Below are 20,871 nucleotides of genomic sequence, written 5' to 3'. Positions count from 1 at the left end.
CCTCGTTCGTTTATTTTGTGAGTAACACGTTTTTGTAGACAAGACTTGCGGCTAGTTGATGTGCAAGAGAGGTTAGTACTACAAGCAGGAAGTGTGCAGTCGCGTGGAAGTTCGTGGACAAGGATCATTACCCCCATTGTAGCCTATTGGTGTGGCTGTGCATTAGCTTGGTAGTTTGACGCACATAGAATAATCGGACGAAGACGACGCGGGGTCTAACTAAGACCACGCTAGAAATCTAATATACAATCCTAAGTTAGTGCGTGAACGATGCTATTTACGAGATTAAAGTTACATAACGTAAGCGTGTTGAACGTGTCGCAGTTACAAGATCATTAGACCACATGGATCAGTTGAGTTGCCCGTGTCTGGTATGGGGGATTCACAAAAGGGGACCCTCTGATCCGCTTGGATACGAAAAGTACAGCGTGTTTTTGTTTTATGTTTGTCCTGTGTTAAATCCACCATTTTGAGTTGGCTGAGAAGGAGGGACATTTGGGGGTTGTATACATTTACATAAGTTAGGACGCCATTACACTTTCGAGGTGGCGCCTACTAGTGAACGAGGCATGCTAGGGCTTAACCTAACCATATTGAATTGAGAGTTTCTTGGTTTTTGATTAATATTGCCATTTTTGGATTACAGTGGATTGTTTGATTTTCCCATTATTGCTTGTTTGTGGAGTGGCTCGTGTTTTTATCAGTTGCCTTTGACAGATTGTCGATTTTTGAGTTTCAATTATTGACATTTGCCTTGTGTTATTGATTTGTCATTTGCTTTTCCGCAGATTGGCGTCTTCGGATTTCTGCGGTCGGCTTATTCATAATTGACAGTATTGGTTAAATTAACAGCTTCTCCCATTTCGCAGAAGAAATAACATTTGTTTCATTGGTTAGAATAACACCTTTTTCATGCTGTTCAATTTCACTGTATAACTGTATTGCTTACCTAATTTGCATTTTTCCCCAACTGCACCGCACCCACAATTAGACACATAGTGTAGAATAAAATAGGATTTTCCTGTGCTCTACATTTACATTTCCTTACATATATTAAGCCTATCAGTACCTGATCCCTTTAACAATGTCAGAATCGACGTCAATCAAGAATCAAGACCCCTGTCGCTTGGATAGAGAATGTTTCTCTACACTGCCATGAATGGTAGAGAAAGCCGACAGACTGCACCACTACAAGAAGCTGAGGAAGCAGCAGGAATGGCATGCAGAGGGTTTACTTGATGTAACAACCCTGGAGGGGCCCACATAAGAACAGAAACTTAGAAACAGAAGACCAGAAGCAAGACAAGAAGTGGTTCCGATCCCGACCAGCAGAGAGCGCCAAAGCCAAGAACGCTCACAATGAAGAAGCTCCCCGACTGGAACCCTTCATAAAGAGGCAGCCCCGGAACCAAGGGCCCAGTGGTTGAACTCAAAGGAGGCAGGTCGCACAGCTGCAGAAGGATTTAGCTGAGTCCAGGACAAGGGAGCGACAGCAAGAAGAAGAGGAGAGACAGAAAGTTAAAGTACGTGACAAACAGATGGAAGAGGAGAGAAGACGAGAGGAGAGACAGAAAGCTGAAGAAAGTCAGAAAAGAAAGGAAGAGAAGAGGAGAGAAAGAAAGTGCCCCATCATCCCCTGCTCAGCCCAGAGCCCAGCCACAGATGCCACTGGAAGCCAGATGCAACCGAGAGAACTCCCCTTCCCCCAGTAGTACATCGACCCCCACCCCTAGTACAGACCCCCAGGCCCATCAAGATGCTCTCACACCTATGACCACCCCGCCAGCCATCAGTCCTGCCCCCCAGCGCCTGCAGTCAACAATGGAGCTGCATTCATGAGTCTGCACCACAACAACAGAAGCAAGACTCATCCCAAGAATTGGACTTCAAGGGCACATTGAACGTGCCTACAAGCTGGACCAGAGAACTAGGTCCCCACGGAGAGCCAAGCAGACTCCGCCAACAGATGACTTCCAGCATCAACTAAGGAGATACCAGCCCCCATACAAGAGCGCTACCACAGACAGAGCGCCCCAAGACAAAGAACAACAGCATATCCAAGCTCACAACACCGAGCACCGGGTCACCCAGTACAAGCCAGACAGCCCAAGGAATATACTTCATCACGGACCAGCTGCCCCATAGAGGGAGGAGGAGTCCCTGGAAGGCACTCGATGCTGCCACCGATCCCCTTGGCAGTCGGAGACGTGAGGGCAATCCTGGCAAAATGCTCGCTGAGAGAGCTAGACGACCTGGAGAGATGCTGGCTGCTCATCTGCCGATAACAGCCAAGATGTGGACACTGTCAATATACACCTGTTCGCTGCCATCAGAACACGGTGGCCTTTTACCCCTGACATGGCCAACCTGTCTGGCATCAAGTTAAGACCAGATGAAGATCCCTATCACTGCACCTACAACTACACCACTGCTGTCGACGACGCCTACCAACAAGCCTGGGACGAAGAAAAGGAGGTGACATTGAAGTCATCAGAACAGGAGCCATTAAAAGAAGGCGTTGCCGCTGAATGCCTGCAGTCTCCCGACCAACGAGACTGGTACGCACTGCAATCTGACTCTGCCCCTCACATCACACTGCTTAGAGGAGCAGGCCACGAAGCAAGAACTCTTGGCCCCATGATGAAAGCAGTCTCAAGAGTAAGGTGGATTCCTACCACATCCCCCTGTCTGTCACACACCCCCGATGGTGACTATTGGAAAGTACAACAACATTCGTATTCTAAAGGACTGCTCCAACAACTTGACCTTGACAGAAATCATGGGAGAGAACATTCCAACCATCCTGCCACTGATGAAATGCTAGAAGACGTGCCGCCCCAAATATGGTCAAGTGGAGACTACGATGTTGGTCACACCGCCCAACACAACGTGGAAATGATTATCAATATCCCCTGAAGCAAGAACAGAAGGACGGCATACGAGAGACCATCCAAGGCTTGTAAGAAGCAGGAGTGCTGATTGACACAAAGTCCAAATGGAATACTCCAATATTGCCAGTTCCCAAATCCGGCAACAAAGGCTGGAGGATGGAACATGACTTGAGAGCCATAGACAGTGCCACAACGCCACAGAACATTCAAGTGCCGAACACCTACACAGCAGTGTCCTGCTTGTCACCAAAACAACAATACTTCACTGTCATTGACTTGGCAAATGCTTTCTTTTGTCTGCCCCTTGACAAAGCAAGTAGGACTATGTTTGCCTTTACATTTGAAAGCAGACAATACACCGATTCCAGAATGCCGCAAGGCTACAGAGACAGCCCGGGATTATTTAATGCAGCCCTGAAGCAAGACCTCAAAGACCTCACCATTCCAGAACACACAGTTCTAGTACAGTATGTAGATGACATACTGCTTGCCGCACCAACTGCTGCAGTCTGCCTCAGAGTGACCAAAGACAACGATGCTCTCCAGAGCAGGTTATAAAGTCAAGCGCTCTAAAACACAGATTGCAAGAAAAACAGTGACATTCCTGGGAAAACTCATCTCAGGAGACTCCAGCGCATTGTCTGCAGGACAGAGGTCTGCCATCTTGAGTGCAGCAAAACCAAAGACTGTACAAGACATGCTGTCATTCCTTGGCCTAACTGGATACCGCCGCCATCACGTTCCTGACTTCACACCTCTCACACAGCCACTCCGAGACATGTTGGCTGAAGCAGGAAACCGTAACCTGAAAGCCACATTGACATGAACCACTGATGCAGAACACTCATTCACAGCAACGAAGCAGGAGGTCAGCAAAGCCATGAGCACCTTCATGCAAGAGGGAGGACAACACCAGCCTGCCTCCCAACAGAAGCAAGACGCCATAATTCCTTGGCAACAGGGACAAGCGGATCCCAGAGACAGTGAGCCAGTTTTCCTCCAGTTTGGATACTGGATGCCGGACTGCCAGCAAGAAGAAGACCGAGAGGAGGACCTGTCACCTGTCATCTGTCACCTGACCTGTCATCACAGCGGAGCAGCAGAATATCCAGACAAGAACGTTGATCCAAGCAAGAAGTTGAGTTTTCTAAATCAAATGTTTGAGCAAGCAACTGGGATCCCTGTAATGTGTCACGAGCTCGAGGTCAACACAGAACAAGGCTCACACATTTGACTTAAAGTGCTTCTCTATGACAGCAACAAGACAAGATCTCAAAAGTCTTACAACAGCCACACCAACCAACTTTGTCAACGAGCCCAACAACATGGCAGATGGATTATGTTAGTTAACCTGAAGAACCACATAACTGTGCAGAGATTGCAAGAAAAAGATCTCAAGGTCAGAATGGACTTGAGAAAGAACCACTGGACAGTCCTGACTGAACACTGTTCACTGATGGACACTGCCACAGAGGAAAAGAGAGCAACATCAACAACAAGGGAATAGACATTCAACCATTGCAGCTGAAATCATCCCACAACCAGCATCTTCACAGCTCACAGAATTAGTGGCTTTGACAAAAGCACTGGAACACGCCAAAGGAAAATCAGTCAACATTTACACCGATTCAGCTTATGCATATGGAGCCGTGCATGTCGACGGTCCCCAGTGGTTGAGAAGAGGATTCTTAACTACAGCAAATGCACCAGTAAAGCACAGAAGCCAGCTGTCATCCTGCTACCACACAAAGTAGCAGGAATGAAATGCAAAGGACATCAGAACCTGACAACGACGGTGGCAAGAGGCAACGAAGCAGCCGACCTAGCAGCTAAGTGAGCAGCAGGTTATGCCAAACAGATGACAGCCATTGACACACCGGAACTCCCGAAACTTGGATTAGAGGACATTAAGCTCATGCAGAAAGAAGCAGGAGTTTATGAGCAGAATCAGTGGGCACACAAAGGAGCCAGCCAGAAAGAGGGTCTCTGGAGATCACATGATGGACGCATAGTGGCACCTGCAAGGATGTGTCAAGGACTCATCAGACAGGCACATGGTCCTTCTCATGTGAATCCCAGAAGAACAGAGGAGGAGGTCTCCATCCTCTGGTGGCATCCCTACATGACGGAGATGGTGAAGCTTTATCACCATGAATGCCCAACCTGCAATGACTTCAGTATGAAAAGACCATACAATTGTCCCCAAGGAGAGTTCCCTGTACCAGACGCACCGTTCAAAGAAATTTGCATTGACTACACCGACATGGGTGCAGAAAACAGGAAGAGAGGCTTCAGATACCTGCTCGTGATCGACAGATACACACGATGGGTAGAAGCCATCCCCTGTAAGAAAGAAGATGCAAAGATGGTCGTAAAATGGCTGAAAAATGAATTGATACCGATATATGGCGTTCCAAGGGTGATCAGGTCTGACTGGCACACAGCTTTGCAACCAAACACTGAACACATTCACACAGGAGCAGACTATTGCCCAGGGAGGGGATAGCAGAGTTCGTGGCTTTGGAGAATGTTTGAGAAATGAACTAACCACAGTTAAGTTTTTCTTTGAGCAGGTTACCGGAGCCCACCAGGAGCCAGTGGACTAAGTCCAGGCGAATGGGGTGCTCTGGGGTCATTGCAAGGACCTCAGAGCGCCCTCGATGTAAGTGGTCTCACACAGTGACACCATTTCACATTTTGTAAATATGTTCATATTTGTATTATACTGAGACATTAGAGCTAGTTAGGACTGCAACACAGGAAGATGTGTGCAGATAACATCGACTGTCTCCTGTAATCAGAATCAGAATCAGAATCAGAAACAGGTTTATTGCCAAAGAAAGTTTTCACAAACAAACGAGGAATTTTTTTTGGTGGAAGGTGCAACATTTGGACATGACAAACAAACAACAATCAACACGACAGAAAGACAACAAATAATGTGAAGTGTTTGGGTGTGTGCTTCAAGTGGTGTGTTTTAGTTAAAGTGCATGTTAAAGTGACGTGTGTGGAGGAGGGAAGAAGAAGGAGGAGGGAGGAGGAGGAGGAAGAGGAAGGAGCGGGAAGAAGGAGGAGAGGAAGGAAGAAGAGGTGGTAGTCCTGGGGGTGCCAGTCAGTCAGTCCCGGGTTCCATTGATGAGCCCGACCGCCGACGGGAAAAGCTTTTGGTGTGGCGGGTGGTCTTGGTCATGATGGAGCAGCCTCCTCCCGAGGGAGGGACTCGAACAGGGAGTGTCCAGGGTGGGAGGGGTCAGCGACAATCTTTTCGGCCCGCTTCAGTGACCTGGAAGTGAACAGGACCTGGAGGGAAGGCAGATTGCAACCGATAACCCTCTCGGCCGAGCGGATGATGCTCTGCAGCCTGCGCTTGTCTTTGGCTGTGGCTGCAGGGTGCCAGACGGTGATGGAGGAGCAGATGATGGACTCAACGATGGCCGTGTAGAATTGTACCATCATTCTCCTGGCAGGTTGAATTTCTCAGCTGCCTCAGGAAGAACATCCTCTGCTGTGCCTTCTTGGAGGAGGAGCGGATGTTCAGCTCCCACTTGGGGTCCTGGGAGGTGATGGAGCCCAAGGACTCACAGCTCGACGGGGGAGTCACACAGGATGAGAGGGGCGGGTGGGGCTGCATTCCTCCTGAAATCCACAACCATCTCCACTGTCTTTAGAGCGTTGAGCTCCAGGTTGTTCTGGCTGCACCAGGTCACCAGGTGGTCAGTCTCCCACCTGTAGGCGGTCTCCCCACCAGAGATGAGTCCAATGAGGTGGTGTCATCCGCGAACTTTAGGAGCTTGACGGACTGGTGACTGGAGGTGCAGCTGTTGGTGTACAGGAGAACAGCAGAGGAGAGAACACAGCCCGGGGGGGTGGTCCGGGAGCCTGAGACGTGTTTCCCCAGCCTCACGTGCTGCTTCCTGTCGGTCAGGAAGTCTGTGATCCACCTGCAGGTGGAGTCGGGCACGTGCTGCTGGGAGAGCTTGTCCTGCAGCAGGGACGGGATGGTTGTATTGAAAGCAGAGCTGAAGTCCACAAACAGGATCCTGGCGTGAGGTTCCTCGGGAGTCCAGATGCTGGAGGATGTAGTGAAGGGCCATGTTGACTGCATCGCCTACAGACCTGTTGGCTCTGTAGGCGAACTGCAGGGGTCAGGAGTGGGTCGGTGATGGTCTTGAGGTGTGACAGGACCAGCGTTCAAGGACTTCATGACCACAGAGGTCAGGCGATGGGCCTGTAGTCATTGAGTCCTGTGATCTTGGGTTTTTGGGGACGGGATGATGGTGGAGGCCTTGAAGCAGGCTGGGCGGCATGTCTCCAGGGAGGTGTTGAAGATGTCGGTGAACACCGGAGACAGCTGGTCAGCACAGTGCTTCAGGGTGGAGGGGAGACGGAGTCCGGGCCCGCTGCTTATGGCGGGGTTCTGCTTTTTGAACAGCCTGTTGACGTCTCTCCAGGATGACGAGGTCGTCGCTGAGTTGATGGAGGGTGCTCCAGAGGTGTGAGCCCTGATGGGCTGGGTGAGGGTGGGCTGATGGTCTGTGGCTTGTTGATGGGGCTGTGGGGGATGGTCTCAGGACTGCTCCATTGTCTTTCAAAGCGCAGTAGAACTCATTTAGCCTGTCTGCCAGAAGCACATTGTTCATGGAGTGGGGTGATTTGGGCTTGTAGTTGGTGATCTGCCTGAGCCCTCTCCAGACAGAAGCAGAGTCGTTTGCTGAGAGCTGCTGTTGCAGTTTCTCAGAGTACAGACGCTTAGCATCTCTCACCGCCTTAAACCTGTATTTGGACTCTGTGTACAGGTCCTTGTCCCCACTCCTGAATGCCTGGTCCTTCTGCAGTCTTAGCTACCTGAGCTCCGCCAGAACCAGGGTTTGTCGTTGTTATAACTCACCCTGGAGCTGGATGGAATACAGCTGTCCTCACAGAAGCTGATGTAGGAAGTTACAGCCTCTGTGTACTCATCCAGGCTGTTGGTAGCAGTCCTGAAGACATCCCAGTCAGTACAGTCCAAGCACGCCCATAGATCCTCCAGAGCCTCACTGGTCCACTTCTTGAACTTCCTCACCACAGGTTTGCAGAGCTTTAGTCTCTGCCTGTATGAGGGAATCAGATGAACCATGACGTGGTCAGAGTTTCCCAGTGCAGCTCGAGGGACGGCGTGATAGGCCCTGCTGATTGTTGTGTAGCAGTGGTCCAGAATGCTCTTCTCTCTGGTAGGGCATTTAATTAACTGTCTATATTTAGGGAGTTCGTGGCTGAGGTTTCCTTTGTTAAAATCCCCGAGTACAATAACTAAAGAGTCCGGGAAGGTCCGCTCCACGCACCGGGAAGGTCCGCTCCACGCACCTCGAGGTGCAAATGTTTTGTTTTTCCCCATAAGCTGTTTTAGGGTTCAAGCACGAGAGAGGAGGGTGCTGGACGAATACCTACCTGCCTGCTATCAGATCCTAGTAGGATTTGAATATTTCTATGCCCTAGTCAAGGGCCATAGATAGGATCAATTTCATTTATCATTACCAGTAAAAATAAATAAAGTTAGATTGGATTGGATAAGTAATTGAGACTCTGTTGGACGACAGATGCGCATTTAATAGATGATTCCTCCCACACGGGGTGAGAAGCTGCTCCTCCGACTCAGTTGAAGATTGCGAATTCAAGCCTAGAAAGTATTAGATACTTATTAAATATAGAAATTATCATATAGACAATTTTTCATAGTCAAGTGTCACAGTCTGTATAGAGCCGCCCTAGTGGCCGCTGTGTGGTGTTGTGTTTTCTCATTTTCTCCAACAGCTACAGCTGACGCTCCAGCATCGACCATCGTGTGCTGGCTGCCTGCTGTGAGGACCTGCCATGAGGAGCTGCCCACAGGAGCATCGGACACCATCATCACCCGGCTCAGAGAGACTGAGGAGCAGACGGAGCCATCCTGAGGACCCCTGCGATGCCATTCGGGGCAGAGAACGATGCAGAGGAAGAGGAACAGATGACATCATGTGGATATGTAAATCCACCGACGGACGGCGCAGCCAGTGAAAACCATGAGGAATAATATCTCCCCAGGGGCTGGGACGCCCGGGAGGTATGAGACAGGTTCCAGAGACAAGGCTTTTTCGACCAGAGAACCACTGCATGCAGGTAGCTGCATGTAAGCCGAGATCCTTGAGAAGTCCTCAGCTGAGATTTAGTGAGTGTGAATTGCTGGTAGACAGTTAACTGCTTGCAGTCTGTGGACGCAGTGGTTCATGCTCCCTCAGCTGAGTGGGACGATCACAACCATCATTGACAATCTGCTTGGAGGAATGCTGAGGAACTGGAGTTGCAGCGCATGTATGCGGAGGGACTGGATTCACAGGGATGCACAGACACCTGCACAGACACTTAGACAGTGCACACGTTACATCAACCGGAACCATCAGGACAGCAAGATTTTTCACCTGTGTGATGAATACATTCACACTGACACTTAGTGTTATTTAGTTTCCTTGAGAAGCAGGGATGCAAGGAGGGAGTGATGTTCTTCCACAGGGATGCTGAATGATAATGAGTGCTTATTAAAATGTTGTACAATGTTTGTTTACATAGAGGGTCAAAATAAAAGGGCTATTACTTGGTTGTTTATACTATTGGATAAGTATAAAAGGAGGGATTGTTAAGTTGTAATAGTTTATTTTGATAACATCTGCAGAGGTCTTATGTTTTTTAATTAATACATATAGAAAGATATTATAATAGACAATATTAAGGAGAATATTGATATTGTTATTAATGTATTATGAAGCATAGGGGTAATGTTTACTCTATGCAAATGTAAATGGCAAGAATTAATGTATTGCATGAGAGTGACTGTTAGTAATATAGATTGACGCGGTTGAAACTGTGAAGTGACTTTTATTGTGAAAGCGACTGAAACCGGAAGTGAGATTTGACCGGAAACAGGAAGAGTATAAGACGGCGTGTTTTTGTAGAGACCGGCCTCTTTTTCAGGTAAGCTGGACCCAGGAGGGTGTGCTCAAGTGAGCTCCCGAGAGCAGGGACACGAGGAGAGCGCCTCGAATGATTGTTTTACACTTCCTGCCATTAAATGTTGATAATTTAATCCATGCGCGTCCGGAAGCCTGTTTTTCCACCATCTGCGTAGTGCCCCAGTTTTGAGAATACCTTACAGCCACTTCAATTAAATAAATCAAAAGTAAGCAGAAGAGGAGTCGTACACAATAACCTTATACAAGTTAACACCATTATTTCAGCAGTGCAACAAAACAGGTCTATTAAATGTGGTCTCCTAAATATGAGATCTCTGTCATCTAAAGCTGTGTTACTAAATGATTTAATATCAGATAATCACATTGATTTATGTTGCCTAACTGAAACCTGGCTGAGCCATGAAGAATATGTCTGCCTGAATGAATCGACTCCTCCAAGTCATATTAATACTCACATTCCTCGAGGCACCGGTCGAGGAGGTGGAGTAGCAGCCATCTTTGAATCGAGCCTATTAATTAATCCTCAACCAAAATTACACTACACCTCATTTGAAAGCCTTGTTCTTAGTCTTTCACATCCAACCTGGAAAACACTACAGCCAATTCTATTCGTGATTCTGTACCGGCCACCAGGTCCATATTCAGAGTTTATATCTGAATTCTCAGAATTTATATCTAGTTTGGTTCTTAAAACCGATAAAGTTATTATTGTAGGAGATTTTAATATCCATGTGGATGTTGATAATGATTGCCTTAGTGCTGCATTCATCTCCTTGTTGGACTCGATTGGCTTCTGTCAGAGAGAACAGAAACCCACTCACAGCTTTGGCCACACGCTTGATCTTGTTCTTACTTATGGCGTTGACATTGAGCATTTGAACGTCTTCCCACAGAATCCTCTTCTGTCAGACCACAAACTCATAACTTTTGAATTTATACTACCGGAGTGTACTCCGTAGTCAAAAGTTTCTACACCAGATGTCTAACTGACAGTGCTGTAGCTAAATTTAAAGCGATTCCTTCTGTATTTGATTCGATACCACGTCTCAATATAACAGAGGACTCCTGGTCTAACTTTAGTCCAGGTCTCAATATAACAGAGGACTCCTGGTCTAACTTTAGTCCGTCCCAGATTGATCATCTTGTTGACAGTGCCACAGGCTCTCTGAGAATGACACTGGACTCGATAGCCCCTCTGCAGAAGAAGACAGTGAGGAAGAGGAGGTTTGCTCCCTGGTATAACCCTCAGACCCGCAAACTGAAGCAAACGTCACGAAAGCTTGAACGCATATGATGCTCAACTAATCTCAAGAATCCCGCTTAGTTTGGCGAGATAGTCTTAAAACATATAAGAAGGCCCTCCGTAATGCCAGAGCAGCCTATTACTCATCAGTAATAGAAAAAAATAAAAACAACCCCAGGTTTCTCTTCAGCACTGTAGCCAGGCTGACAGAGAGTCACAGCTCTGTGGAGCCGAGCATTCCTATAAACCTCAGTGGTAATGACTTTATGAACTTCTTTAATGAAAAGATTTTAACTATTAGGGACAAGATTAATAATCTCTTGCCCTTAACCAGTGCCAATCTGTCCTCAAGTGGAATGGCCTTAGAAACCGCTGTATGCCCTGGTGTATATTTGGAGGGCTTTTCTCCCATCAACCGTGACCAATTATCTTCAACGGTTTCTACTCAACACGCCTACCTGTCTCTTGGACCCCATCCCGCGAGGCTGCTTAAAGACGTTTTGCCTTTAATTGGCGGCTCTCATTAGATATTATCAATGTGTCTCTGCTAACAGGCCACGTACCACACTCCTTCAAAGTGGCTGTTATTAAACCTCTCCTGAAGAAGCCCACTCTCGATCCAGAGGTGTTGGCTAACTACAGACCGATCCCTTCCTCTCCAAGATCCTTGAGAAAGTGGTCGCAAATCAGTTGTGCGACTTTCTACATCATAATAGTTTATTTGAGAAATTTCAATCAGGATTTAGAAAACACCACAGCACCGAGACAGCACTGGTGAAAATTACAAATGACCTCTTAATGGCAGCAGATAAAGGACTCCTCTCTGTACTGGTCTTGTTAGACCTTAGTGCTGCATTCGACACCATTGACCATGACATCCTATTACAGAGACTGGAGCAGTCGATTGGCATTTCAGGCACGGCACTAATTTGGTTTAAATCCTATTTATCAGATCGATCTCAGTTTGTATTCTTCAACGATGAAACCTCAATGACCACTAACTTTAATCACGGTGTTCCACAAGGTTCTGTGCTTGGACCAATTTTGTTTACCTTATACATGCTTCCTTTGGGCAATATTATCAGAAACACTCCATAAACTTTCATTGTTATGCAGATGATACTCAACTATATTTATCGATAAAACCAGAGGAGAGCAACCAACTTGGTAAAATTCAAGCATGTCTTAAAGACATAAAAACATGGATGACCTGCAACTTTGATGTTAAACTCAGACAAAACCAAGTAATTTTAATCGGCCCTGAGCACCTCAGAGATCAATTATCTGGTGATGTGGTTTCTGTAGACGGCATTGCCCTGGCATCCAACACCACTGTAAAGAATCTTGGCGTTATCTTTGATCGGGACTTGTCCTTTAACTCCCACGTAGCAAATCTCAAGGACTGCATTCTTCATCTACGTAATATTTCAAAAATCAGGCACATCTTGTCTCAAAAGATGCAGAAAATTGGTTCATGTCACATTGAGACTGGATTACTGAAACTCCTTATTATCAGGCTGCTCTATAAGTCTCTTAGGTCCCTCCAGTTGATCCAGAATGCTGCAGCTCGTGTTCTCACTAAAACTAAGAAAGAGATCACATCACTCCTGCACTAGCTGCTCTGCACTGGCTCCAGTAAAATCAAGAATCACTTTTAAAATTCTTCTCTTAACGTACAAAGCCTTGATTGGTGATGCACCATCATATCTTAAGGAGCTTGTAGTACCATATTGCCCCACTAGAGAGCTACGCTCACTAAATGCGGACTACTTGTAGTTCCTAGAGTCTTAAAAAGTAGAATGGGAGCCAGAGCCTTTAGTTATCAAGCCCTCTTTATGGAACCAGCTTCCACCTTCAGTCCGGGAGGCAGACACAGTCACCTCGCTTAAGAGTAGACTTAAGACCTTCCTCTTTGACAGAGTTTATAGTTAGGGCTGAATCAGGTTCACCTGGTCCAGCCTTGATATGCTGCTATAGGCTTATAGCTGCCGGGGACGCTAGGATGCACTGAGCACCTATCTCCTCTTTTTCTCTCCTTAAGGATGAATTTTCATCTCTCAATCACACGTTACTAACTCTGCTTTCTCCCCGGAGTCCTTGACTTCACGCCTCATGGGGTCATCTGATCCTATGAGACGGTATAGATTCTATCATCTGATGGATGATCGAGCTCTGGGTCGTGGAATTCCTGCCGCTGACTACGCCACTGACCTGTTGAGACTCCGCCCACTGTTGAGACTCCGCCCACTCCTCCTCCCCACCGCCATCTGCCTGATGGATCGTGGAGGTCTCCATCGTGGAATATGCCTACTATGAACTATTCATACACTCTGTCATATTCATTGAATGTATTTAACTCTAAATCTGTCCTTCTGTACACATGACATCTATTGCATCTGTCCATCCTGGAGAGGGATCCTCCTCTGTTGCTCTCCTGAAGGTTTCTTCCCTTTTTTTCCCCCTGAAGGGTTATTTGGGAGTTGTTCCTGATCCAATGTGAGGTTTTGGGGCAGGGATGTCTATGTGTACAGATTGTAAAGCACTCCGAGACAAATTTGTAATTTGTGAAATTGGGCTATACAAATAAACTGAATTGAAACTGAATTGAATTGAATGTCAGTGAAGGAGGCGTTGAGTACCCAATGTGATGGGATGTCAGTGAAGGAGGCGTTGAGTACCCAATGTGACGGGATGTCAGTGAAGAGAACGTTGAGTACCCAATGTGACGGGATGTCAGTGAAGGAGGCGTGTCAGACTGACCGTGGACAGCAGCTGGTTGGTGGTCTGGATGTCGGCGCCGGCCTGCTGGATGGCGCTGCTCGCGGCGCTCTGAGCTCGCTCAGCTTCCTCCAGAGCGAGCTTCACCTTCACTGCAGAGTCCTTCACACCTGCTGCCTCCTCACTGACAAGCACAGGGAGTCACATTCCATCATCATCCTCCTCCTCCTCCTCCTCAACAGGCATGGAGGTGGTAAATGGTGTGGGCGGGACCCACTTGGCTCGGCGGGCCTGGTCCAGCAGGTTCTGGGCTCTCTGGATGTCGGCGGCGCTCTGCTGCAGGATGCTCTCCACGCTGCCCAGCTCTCCCACCTTCTGACGGATGTCGTCCGTCAGGTTCTGCAGCTGAGCCGGCGTAGTCGGCATCTGCATGGCCAGAACCTCGTTGGCCACCAGCTCGATGCTCTCCAGGTCCGCGGCGTCCTCTGAAAGCACACAGACCGGTCGGATTCAGATCCTCAACCAGATCTCCTGTCTGAGGCCGGGCCTCTGAGGACCTCCTGTCTGAGGCCGGGCCCTGGGTTCATAGCTGCAGGTCCTCAAAGAGAACAATCAAACATTTGAGATTGTTTCACTGTTGCTCTTCATATGGTCTTCATACGGTCTTAATATTGTTGAATCTGAGACGTTTTTATAAACCGAGTGATGATTCCTATGGTTTGATGGTTGTCAGACGGATTCAGTGATCGTCTTCCTGTTAAAGAACCGACTTGATCTACGACAGGAAGTCACATGACTGCACAGCAGGAAGTCACATGACGTACGTGTGAGGAAGTCCCGGATCTGCCCGATGAGGCCTCTCAGCTCCTCGTTGCTCTGCTGGACTCTCTGCCGGGTCCGGTTGGTCTTCAGCAGGACGTCCTGAGCGCTCAGCTGGGCCTTGTCCGCTTTGCCCTTGGCCTCCGACACCTAAAGACAAAACACAGGTGACAAAATGCCCACAATCTACTTGTTCCAGAACCAGCGCGGACCAGGACCTGTCAGAACCAGCGCGGACCAGGACCCGTCAGACTCACCATCTTGGAGAGTTTCTCCACCTCCTCCATGGCCCGGAGGATCTCCTGCTCAGAGTCTCGGGTCTTCCTCCAGATGCTGCTGGCCGCCGTCTTCACGCCGTCACAGCCATCCCCTCCACACAGGGGCCGCCCCTCGGAGTCCACACAGCCCAGACCTCCGCAGGGGGAGGACAGGCATGAGTGCTATGTTCCAGACCCCATGTCCCTGACCCCATGTTCCAGACCCCATGTTCCTGACCCCCATGTTCCAGACCCCATGTTCCTGACCCCATGTTCCAGACCCCATGTTCCTGACCCCCATGTTCCAGACCCCATGTTCCTGACCCTCATGTTCCTGACCCCCATGTTCCTGACCCCATGTTCCAGACCCCATGTCCCTGAACCCCATGTTCCAGACCCTCATGTTCCTGACCCCATGTTCCAGACCCCCATGTTCCAGACCCCATGTTCCCAGACCCCATGTTCCAGACCCCATGTTCCTGACCCCATGTTCCAGACCCACATGTTCCAGACCCCCATGTTCCAGACCCCATGTTCCAGACCCCATGTTCCTGACCCCATGTTCCTGACCCCATGTCCCTGGACCCCATGTTCCAGACCCACATGTCCCTGACCCCCATGTTCCAGACCCCCATGTTCCTGGACCCCATGTTCCAGACCCCATGTTCCAGACCCCCATGTTCCAGACCCCCATGTTCCTGAACCCCATGTTCCTGTACCCCATGTTCCAGACCCCATGTTCCTGACCCTCATGTTCCTGGACCCCATGTTCCTGACCCCCATGTTCCAGACCCCCATGTTCCAGACCCCATGTTCCAGACCCCATGTTCCAGACCCCCATGTTCCAGACCCTCATGTTCCAGACCCCCATGTTCCAGACCCCCATGTTCCAGACCCACATGTCCCTGACCCTCATGTTCCAGACCCACATGTCCCTGACCCCCATGTTCCTGAACCCCATGTTCCAGACCCACATGTTCCAGACCCCCATGTTCCAGACCCCATGTTCCAGACCCCCATGTTCCTGACCCCCATGTTCCAGACCCCCATGTTCCTGAACCCCATGTTCCTGAACCCCATGTTCCAGACCCTCATGTTCCTGAACCCCATGTTCCAGACCCCCATGTTCCTGAACCCCATGTTCCTGACCCTCATGTTCCAGACCCCATGTTCCAGACCCCCATGTCCCTGACCCCATGTTCCAGACCCTCATGTTCCAGACCCGCATGTTCCAGACCCCCATGTCCCTGAACCCCATGTTCCAGACCCCCATGTCCCTGAACCCCATGTTCCAGACCCCCATGTCCCTGAACCCCATGTTCCAGACCCCCATGTTCCAGACCCACATGTCCCTGAACCCCATGTTCCAGACCCCCATGTTCCTGAACCCCATGTTCCTGAACCCCATGTTCCAGACCCCCATGTTCCTTAACCCCATGTTCCAGACCCCATGTTCCAGACCCCATGTTCCAGACCCCCATGTTCCTGAGCCCCATGTTCCAGACCCCATGTTCCAGACCCTCATGTTCCAGACCCCATGTTCCTGAACCCCATGTTCCAGACCCACATGTTCGTGACCCTCATGTTCCAGACCCCCATGTTCCAGACCCCAATGTTCCTGAACCCCATGTTCCAGACCCCCATGTTCCAGACCCTCATGTTCCAGACCCCCATGTTCCTGAACCCCATGTTCCAGACCCCCATGTCCTGACCTCATGTTCCAGACCTCATGTTCCCTGACCCCATGTTCCAGACCCCATGTTCCTGACCCCATGTTCCTGACCCCCATGTTCCTGACCCCCATGTTCCAGACCCCATGTTCCTGACCCCCATGTCCTGACCTCATGTTCCTGAACCCCATGTTCCAGACCCCCATGTTCCAGACCCCCCTGTCCCTGCACCCCATGTTCCACACCCCATGTTCCAGACCCCATGTTCCTGACCCCATGTTCCAGACCCATGTTCCAGACCCCCATGTTCCTGACCCCATGTTCCTGACCCCATGTTCCAGACCCCCATGTTCCTGACCCCCATGTCCCTGAACCCCATGTTCCAGACCCTCATGTTCCAGACCCCCATGTTCCTGAACCCCATGTTCCAGAACCCCATGTTCCTGACCCTCATGTTCCAGACCCCATGTTCCTGAACCCCATGTTCCTGACCCTCATGTTCCTGACCCCCATGTTCCTGAACCCCATGTTCCTGACCCCCATGTTCCAGACCCCCATGTTCCAGACCCCCATGTTCCAGACCCTCATGTCCCTGATCCCCATGTTCCAGACCCCCATGTTCCTGACCCCATGTTCCTGACCCCATGTTCCAGACCCCATGTTCCTGAACCCCATGTTCCAGACACCATGTTCCTGAACCCCATGTTCCAGACCCCATGTTCCAGACCCCATGTTCCAGACCCCCATGTTCCAGACCCCCATGTTCCAGACCCACATGTTCCAGACCCCCATGTTCCTGACCCCCATGTTCCTGAACCCCATGTTCCAGACCCATGTTCCAGACCCCATGTTCCAGACCCTCATGTTCCTGAACCCCATGTTCCAGACCCCCATGTTCCTGAACCCCATGTTCCAGACCCCCATGTTCCAGACCCTCATGTTCCTGAACCCCATGTTCCAGACCCTCATGTTCCTGAACCTCATGTTCCAGACCCCCATGTTCCTGAACCCCATGTTCCAGACCCCCATGTTCCTGAACCCCATGTTCCTGACCCTCATGTTCCAGACCCCATGTTCCTGAACCTCATGTTCCAGACCCACATGTTCCAGACCCCATGTTCCTGAACCCCATGTTCCAGACCCCATGTTCCTGAACCCATGTTCCTGACCCCCATGTTCCTGAACCCCATGTTCCTGACCCTCATGTTCCAGACCCCCATGTTCCAGAACCCCATGTTCCAGACCCCCATGTTCCAGACCCTCATGTTCCTGACCCCATGTTCCTGAACCCCATGTTCCAGACCCTCATGTTCCTGACCCCCATGTTCCAGACCCCATGTTCCAGACCCCATGTTCCAGACCCCATGTTCCTGACCCCCATGTTCCAGACCCCATGTTCCAGACCCTCATGTTCCTGAACCCCATGTTCCAGACCCACATGTCCCTGACCCCCATGTTCCTGAACCCCATGTTCCAGACCCACATGTTCCTGAACCCCATGTTCCAGACCCCCATGTCCCTGACCCCATGTTCCAGACCCACATGTCCCTGACCCCATGATCCAGACCCCCATGTTCCAGACCCCCATGTTCCAGACCCCATGTTCCTGACCCCATGTCCCTGACCCCATGTTCCAGACCCACATGTCCCTGACCCCCATGTTCCTGAACCCCATGTCCCTGACCCCCATGTTCCTGAACCCCATGTCCCTGAACCCCATGTCCCTGACCCCCATGTTCCTGACCCCATGATCCAGACCCCCATGTTCCTGGCCCCATGTTCCTGGCCCCATGATCCAGACCCCATGTTCCTGAACCCCATGTTCCAGACCCCCATGTTCCTGAACCCCATGTTCCAGACCCCATGTTCCAGACCCCCATGTTCCAGACCCTCATGTTCCTGAACCTCATGTTCCAGACCCACATGTCCCTGACCCCCATGTTCCTGAACCCCATGTTCCAGACCCTCATGTTCCAGACCCCCATGTTCCTGAACCCCATGTTCCAGACCCACATGTCCCTGACCCCCATGTTCCTGAACCCCATGTTCCAGACCCCCATGTTCCTGAACCCCCATGTTCCTGACCCTCATGTTCCAGACCCCCATGTCCCTGAACCCCATGTTCCAGACCCTCATGTTCCATGTTCCAGACCCCATGTTCCAGACCCCATGTTCCAGACCCCATGTTCCAGACCCCCATGTTCCAGACCCCATGTTCCAGACCCCCATGTTCCAGACCCCCATGTTCCTGACCCCCATGTTCCAGACCCCCATGTTCCAGACCCCATGTTCCAGAACCCATGTTCCTGACCCCATGTCCCTGACCCCCATCTTCCAGACCCCCATGTTCTGACCCCCATGTTCCAGACCCCATGTTCCTGACCCCATGTTCCAGACCCCCATGTTCCTGACCCCGTGTTCCTGACCCCGTGATCCAGACCCCCCTGTTCCTGACCCCATGATCCAGACCCCATGTTCCAGACCCCATGTTCCTGACCCCATGTTCCTGACCCCATGATCCAGACCCCATGTTCCTGACCCCATGTTCCTGACCCCATGTTCCTGACCCCATGTTCCTGACCCCATGTTCCTGACCCCATGATCCAGACCCCATGTTCCTGACCCCATGTTCCAGACCCCCATGTTCCTGGACCCCATGTTCCAGACCCCCCTGTTCCAGACCCCATGTTCCTGACCCCATGTTCCTGACCCCGTGTTCCTGACCCCGTGATCCAGACCCCCATGTTCCAGACCCCCATGTTCCAGACCCCATGTTCCTGAACCCCATGTTCCTGAACCCCATGTTCCAGACCCTCATGTTCCTGAACCCCATGTTCCAGACCCTCATGTTCCAGACCCCATGTTCCAGACCCCCATGTTCCTGAACCCCATGTTCCAGACCCCCATGTTCCTGAACCCCCATGTTCCTGACCCTCATGTTCCAGACCCCCATGTTCCAGACCCCCATGTTCCAGACCCACATGTTCCAGACCCCATGTTCCTGACCCCATGTTCCAGACCCCCATGTTCCAGACCCCATGTTCCAGACCCCATGTTCCAGACCCCATGTTCCAGACCCCCATGTTCCTGGACCCCCATGTTCCAGACCCCATGTTCCTGACCCCATGTTCCAGACCCCATGTTCCTGACCCCATGTTCCAGACCCCCATGTTCCAGACCCCATGTTCCAGACCCCCATGTTCCTGACCCCATGTTCCAGACCCCCATGTTCCTGACCCCATGTTCCAGACCCCATGTTCCAGACCCCATGTTCCAGACCCCATGTTCCAGACCCCATGTACCAGACCCATGTTCCAGACCCCCATGTTCCAGACCCACATGTTCCAGACCCCCATGTTCCAGACCCCATGTTCCAGACCCCCATGTTCCAGACCCACATGTCCCTGAACCCCATGTTCCAGACCCCATGTTCCAGACCCACATGTTCCAGACCCCCATGTTCCTGACCCCATGTTCCTGACCCCATGTTCCTGACCCCGTGTCCCTGACCCCCATGTTCCAGACCCCCATGTTCCAGACCCCATGTTCCTGACCCCATGTTCCAGATGACCCCATGTTCCAGACCCCATGTTCCAGACCCTCATGTTCCTGAACCTCATGTTCCAGACCCTCATGTTCCTGAACCCCCATGTTCCTGACCCTCATGTTCCAGACCCCCATGTCTGACCCCCATGTTCCTGACCCCATGTTCCAGACCCCATGTTCCTGACCCCCATGTTCCTGACCCCATGATCCAGACCCCCCTGATCCAGACCCCCTGTACCTGACCCCATGTTCCAGACATGTTCCTGACACCCATGTTCCTGAACCCCATGTTCCTGACCCCATGTTCCAGACCCCCATGTTCCAGACCCCCATGTTCCAGACCCTCATGTTCCTGAACCCCATGTTCCAGACCCCCATGTCCCTGACCCCCATGTTCCTGACCCTCATGTTCCAGACCCCCATGTTCCTGACCCCATGTTCCTGACCCCATGTTCCTGAGCCCATGATCCAGACCCCATGTTCCAGACCCCATGTTCCTGACCCCATGTTCCTGACCACATGTTCCAGACCCCCATGTTCCAGACCCCCATGTTCCTGACCCCATGTTCCAGACCCCCATGTTCCTGACCCCCATGTTCCAGACCCTCATGTTCCTGACCCCCATGTCCCTGTACCCCATGTTCCAGACCCCCATGTTCCTGCACCCCATGTTCCAGACCCCATGTTCCAGACCCCATGTTCCAGACCCCCATGTTCCTGACCCCATGTTCCAGACCCCATGTT

General features: G+C 50.7%; 1 protein-coding gene across 1 annotated transcript in view; it reads right to left on the bottom strand.

Moving 5' to 3' along the window:
* LOC130194891 (laminin subunit beta-1-like) overlaps positions 1-20,871 on the bottom strand; it is a 58,047-nt gene that overhangs the window by 10,073 nt on the left and 27,103 nt on the right. Inside the window, exons 2-5 of the mRNA XM_056416100.1 lie at positions 14,912-15,094; positions 14,660-14,804; positions 14,113-14,320; positions 13,878-14,019 (exon numbers count right to left, since the gene is read on the bottom strand). Of these exons, the coding sequence (XP_056272075.1) occupies positions 13,878-14,019; positions 14,113-14,320; positions 14,660-14,804; positions 14,912-15,094 (678 nt within the window). The remainder of the gene's footprint in view (positions 1-13,877; positions 14,020-14,112; positions 14,321-14,659; positions 14,805-14,911; positions 15,095-20,871) is intronic.

This window comes from Pseudoliparis swirei, chromosome 6 (assembly GCF_029220125.1).
Source record: "Pseudoliparis swirei isolate HS2019 ecotype Mariana Trench chromosome 6, NWPU_hadal_v1, whole genome shotgun sequence".
In the NCBI taxonomy this organism is placed as follows: domain Eukaryota; kingdom Metazoa; phylum Chordata; class Actinopteri; order Perciformes; family Liparidae; genus Pseudoliparis; species Pseudoliparis swirei.
This window is presented reverse-complemented; position numbering and strand designations above follow the sequence as displayed.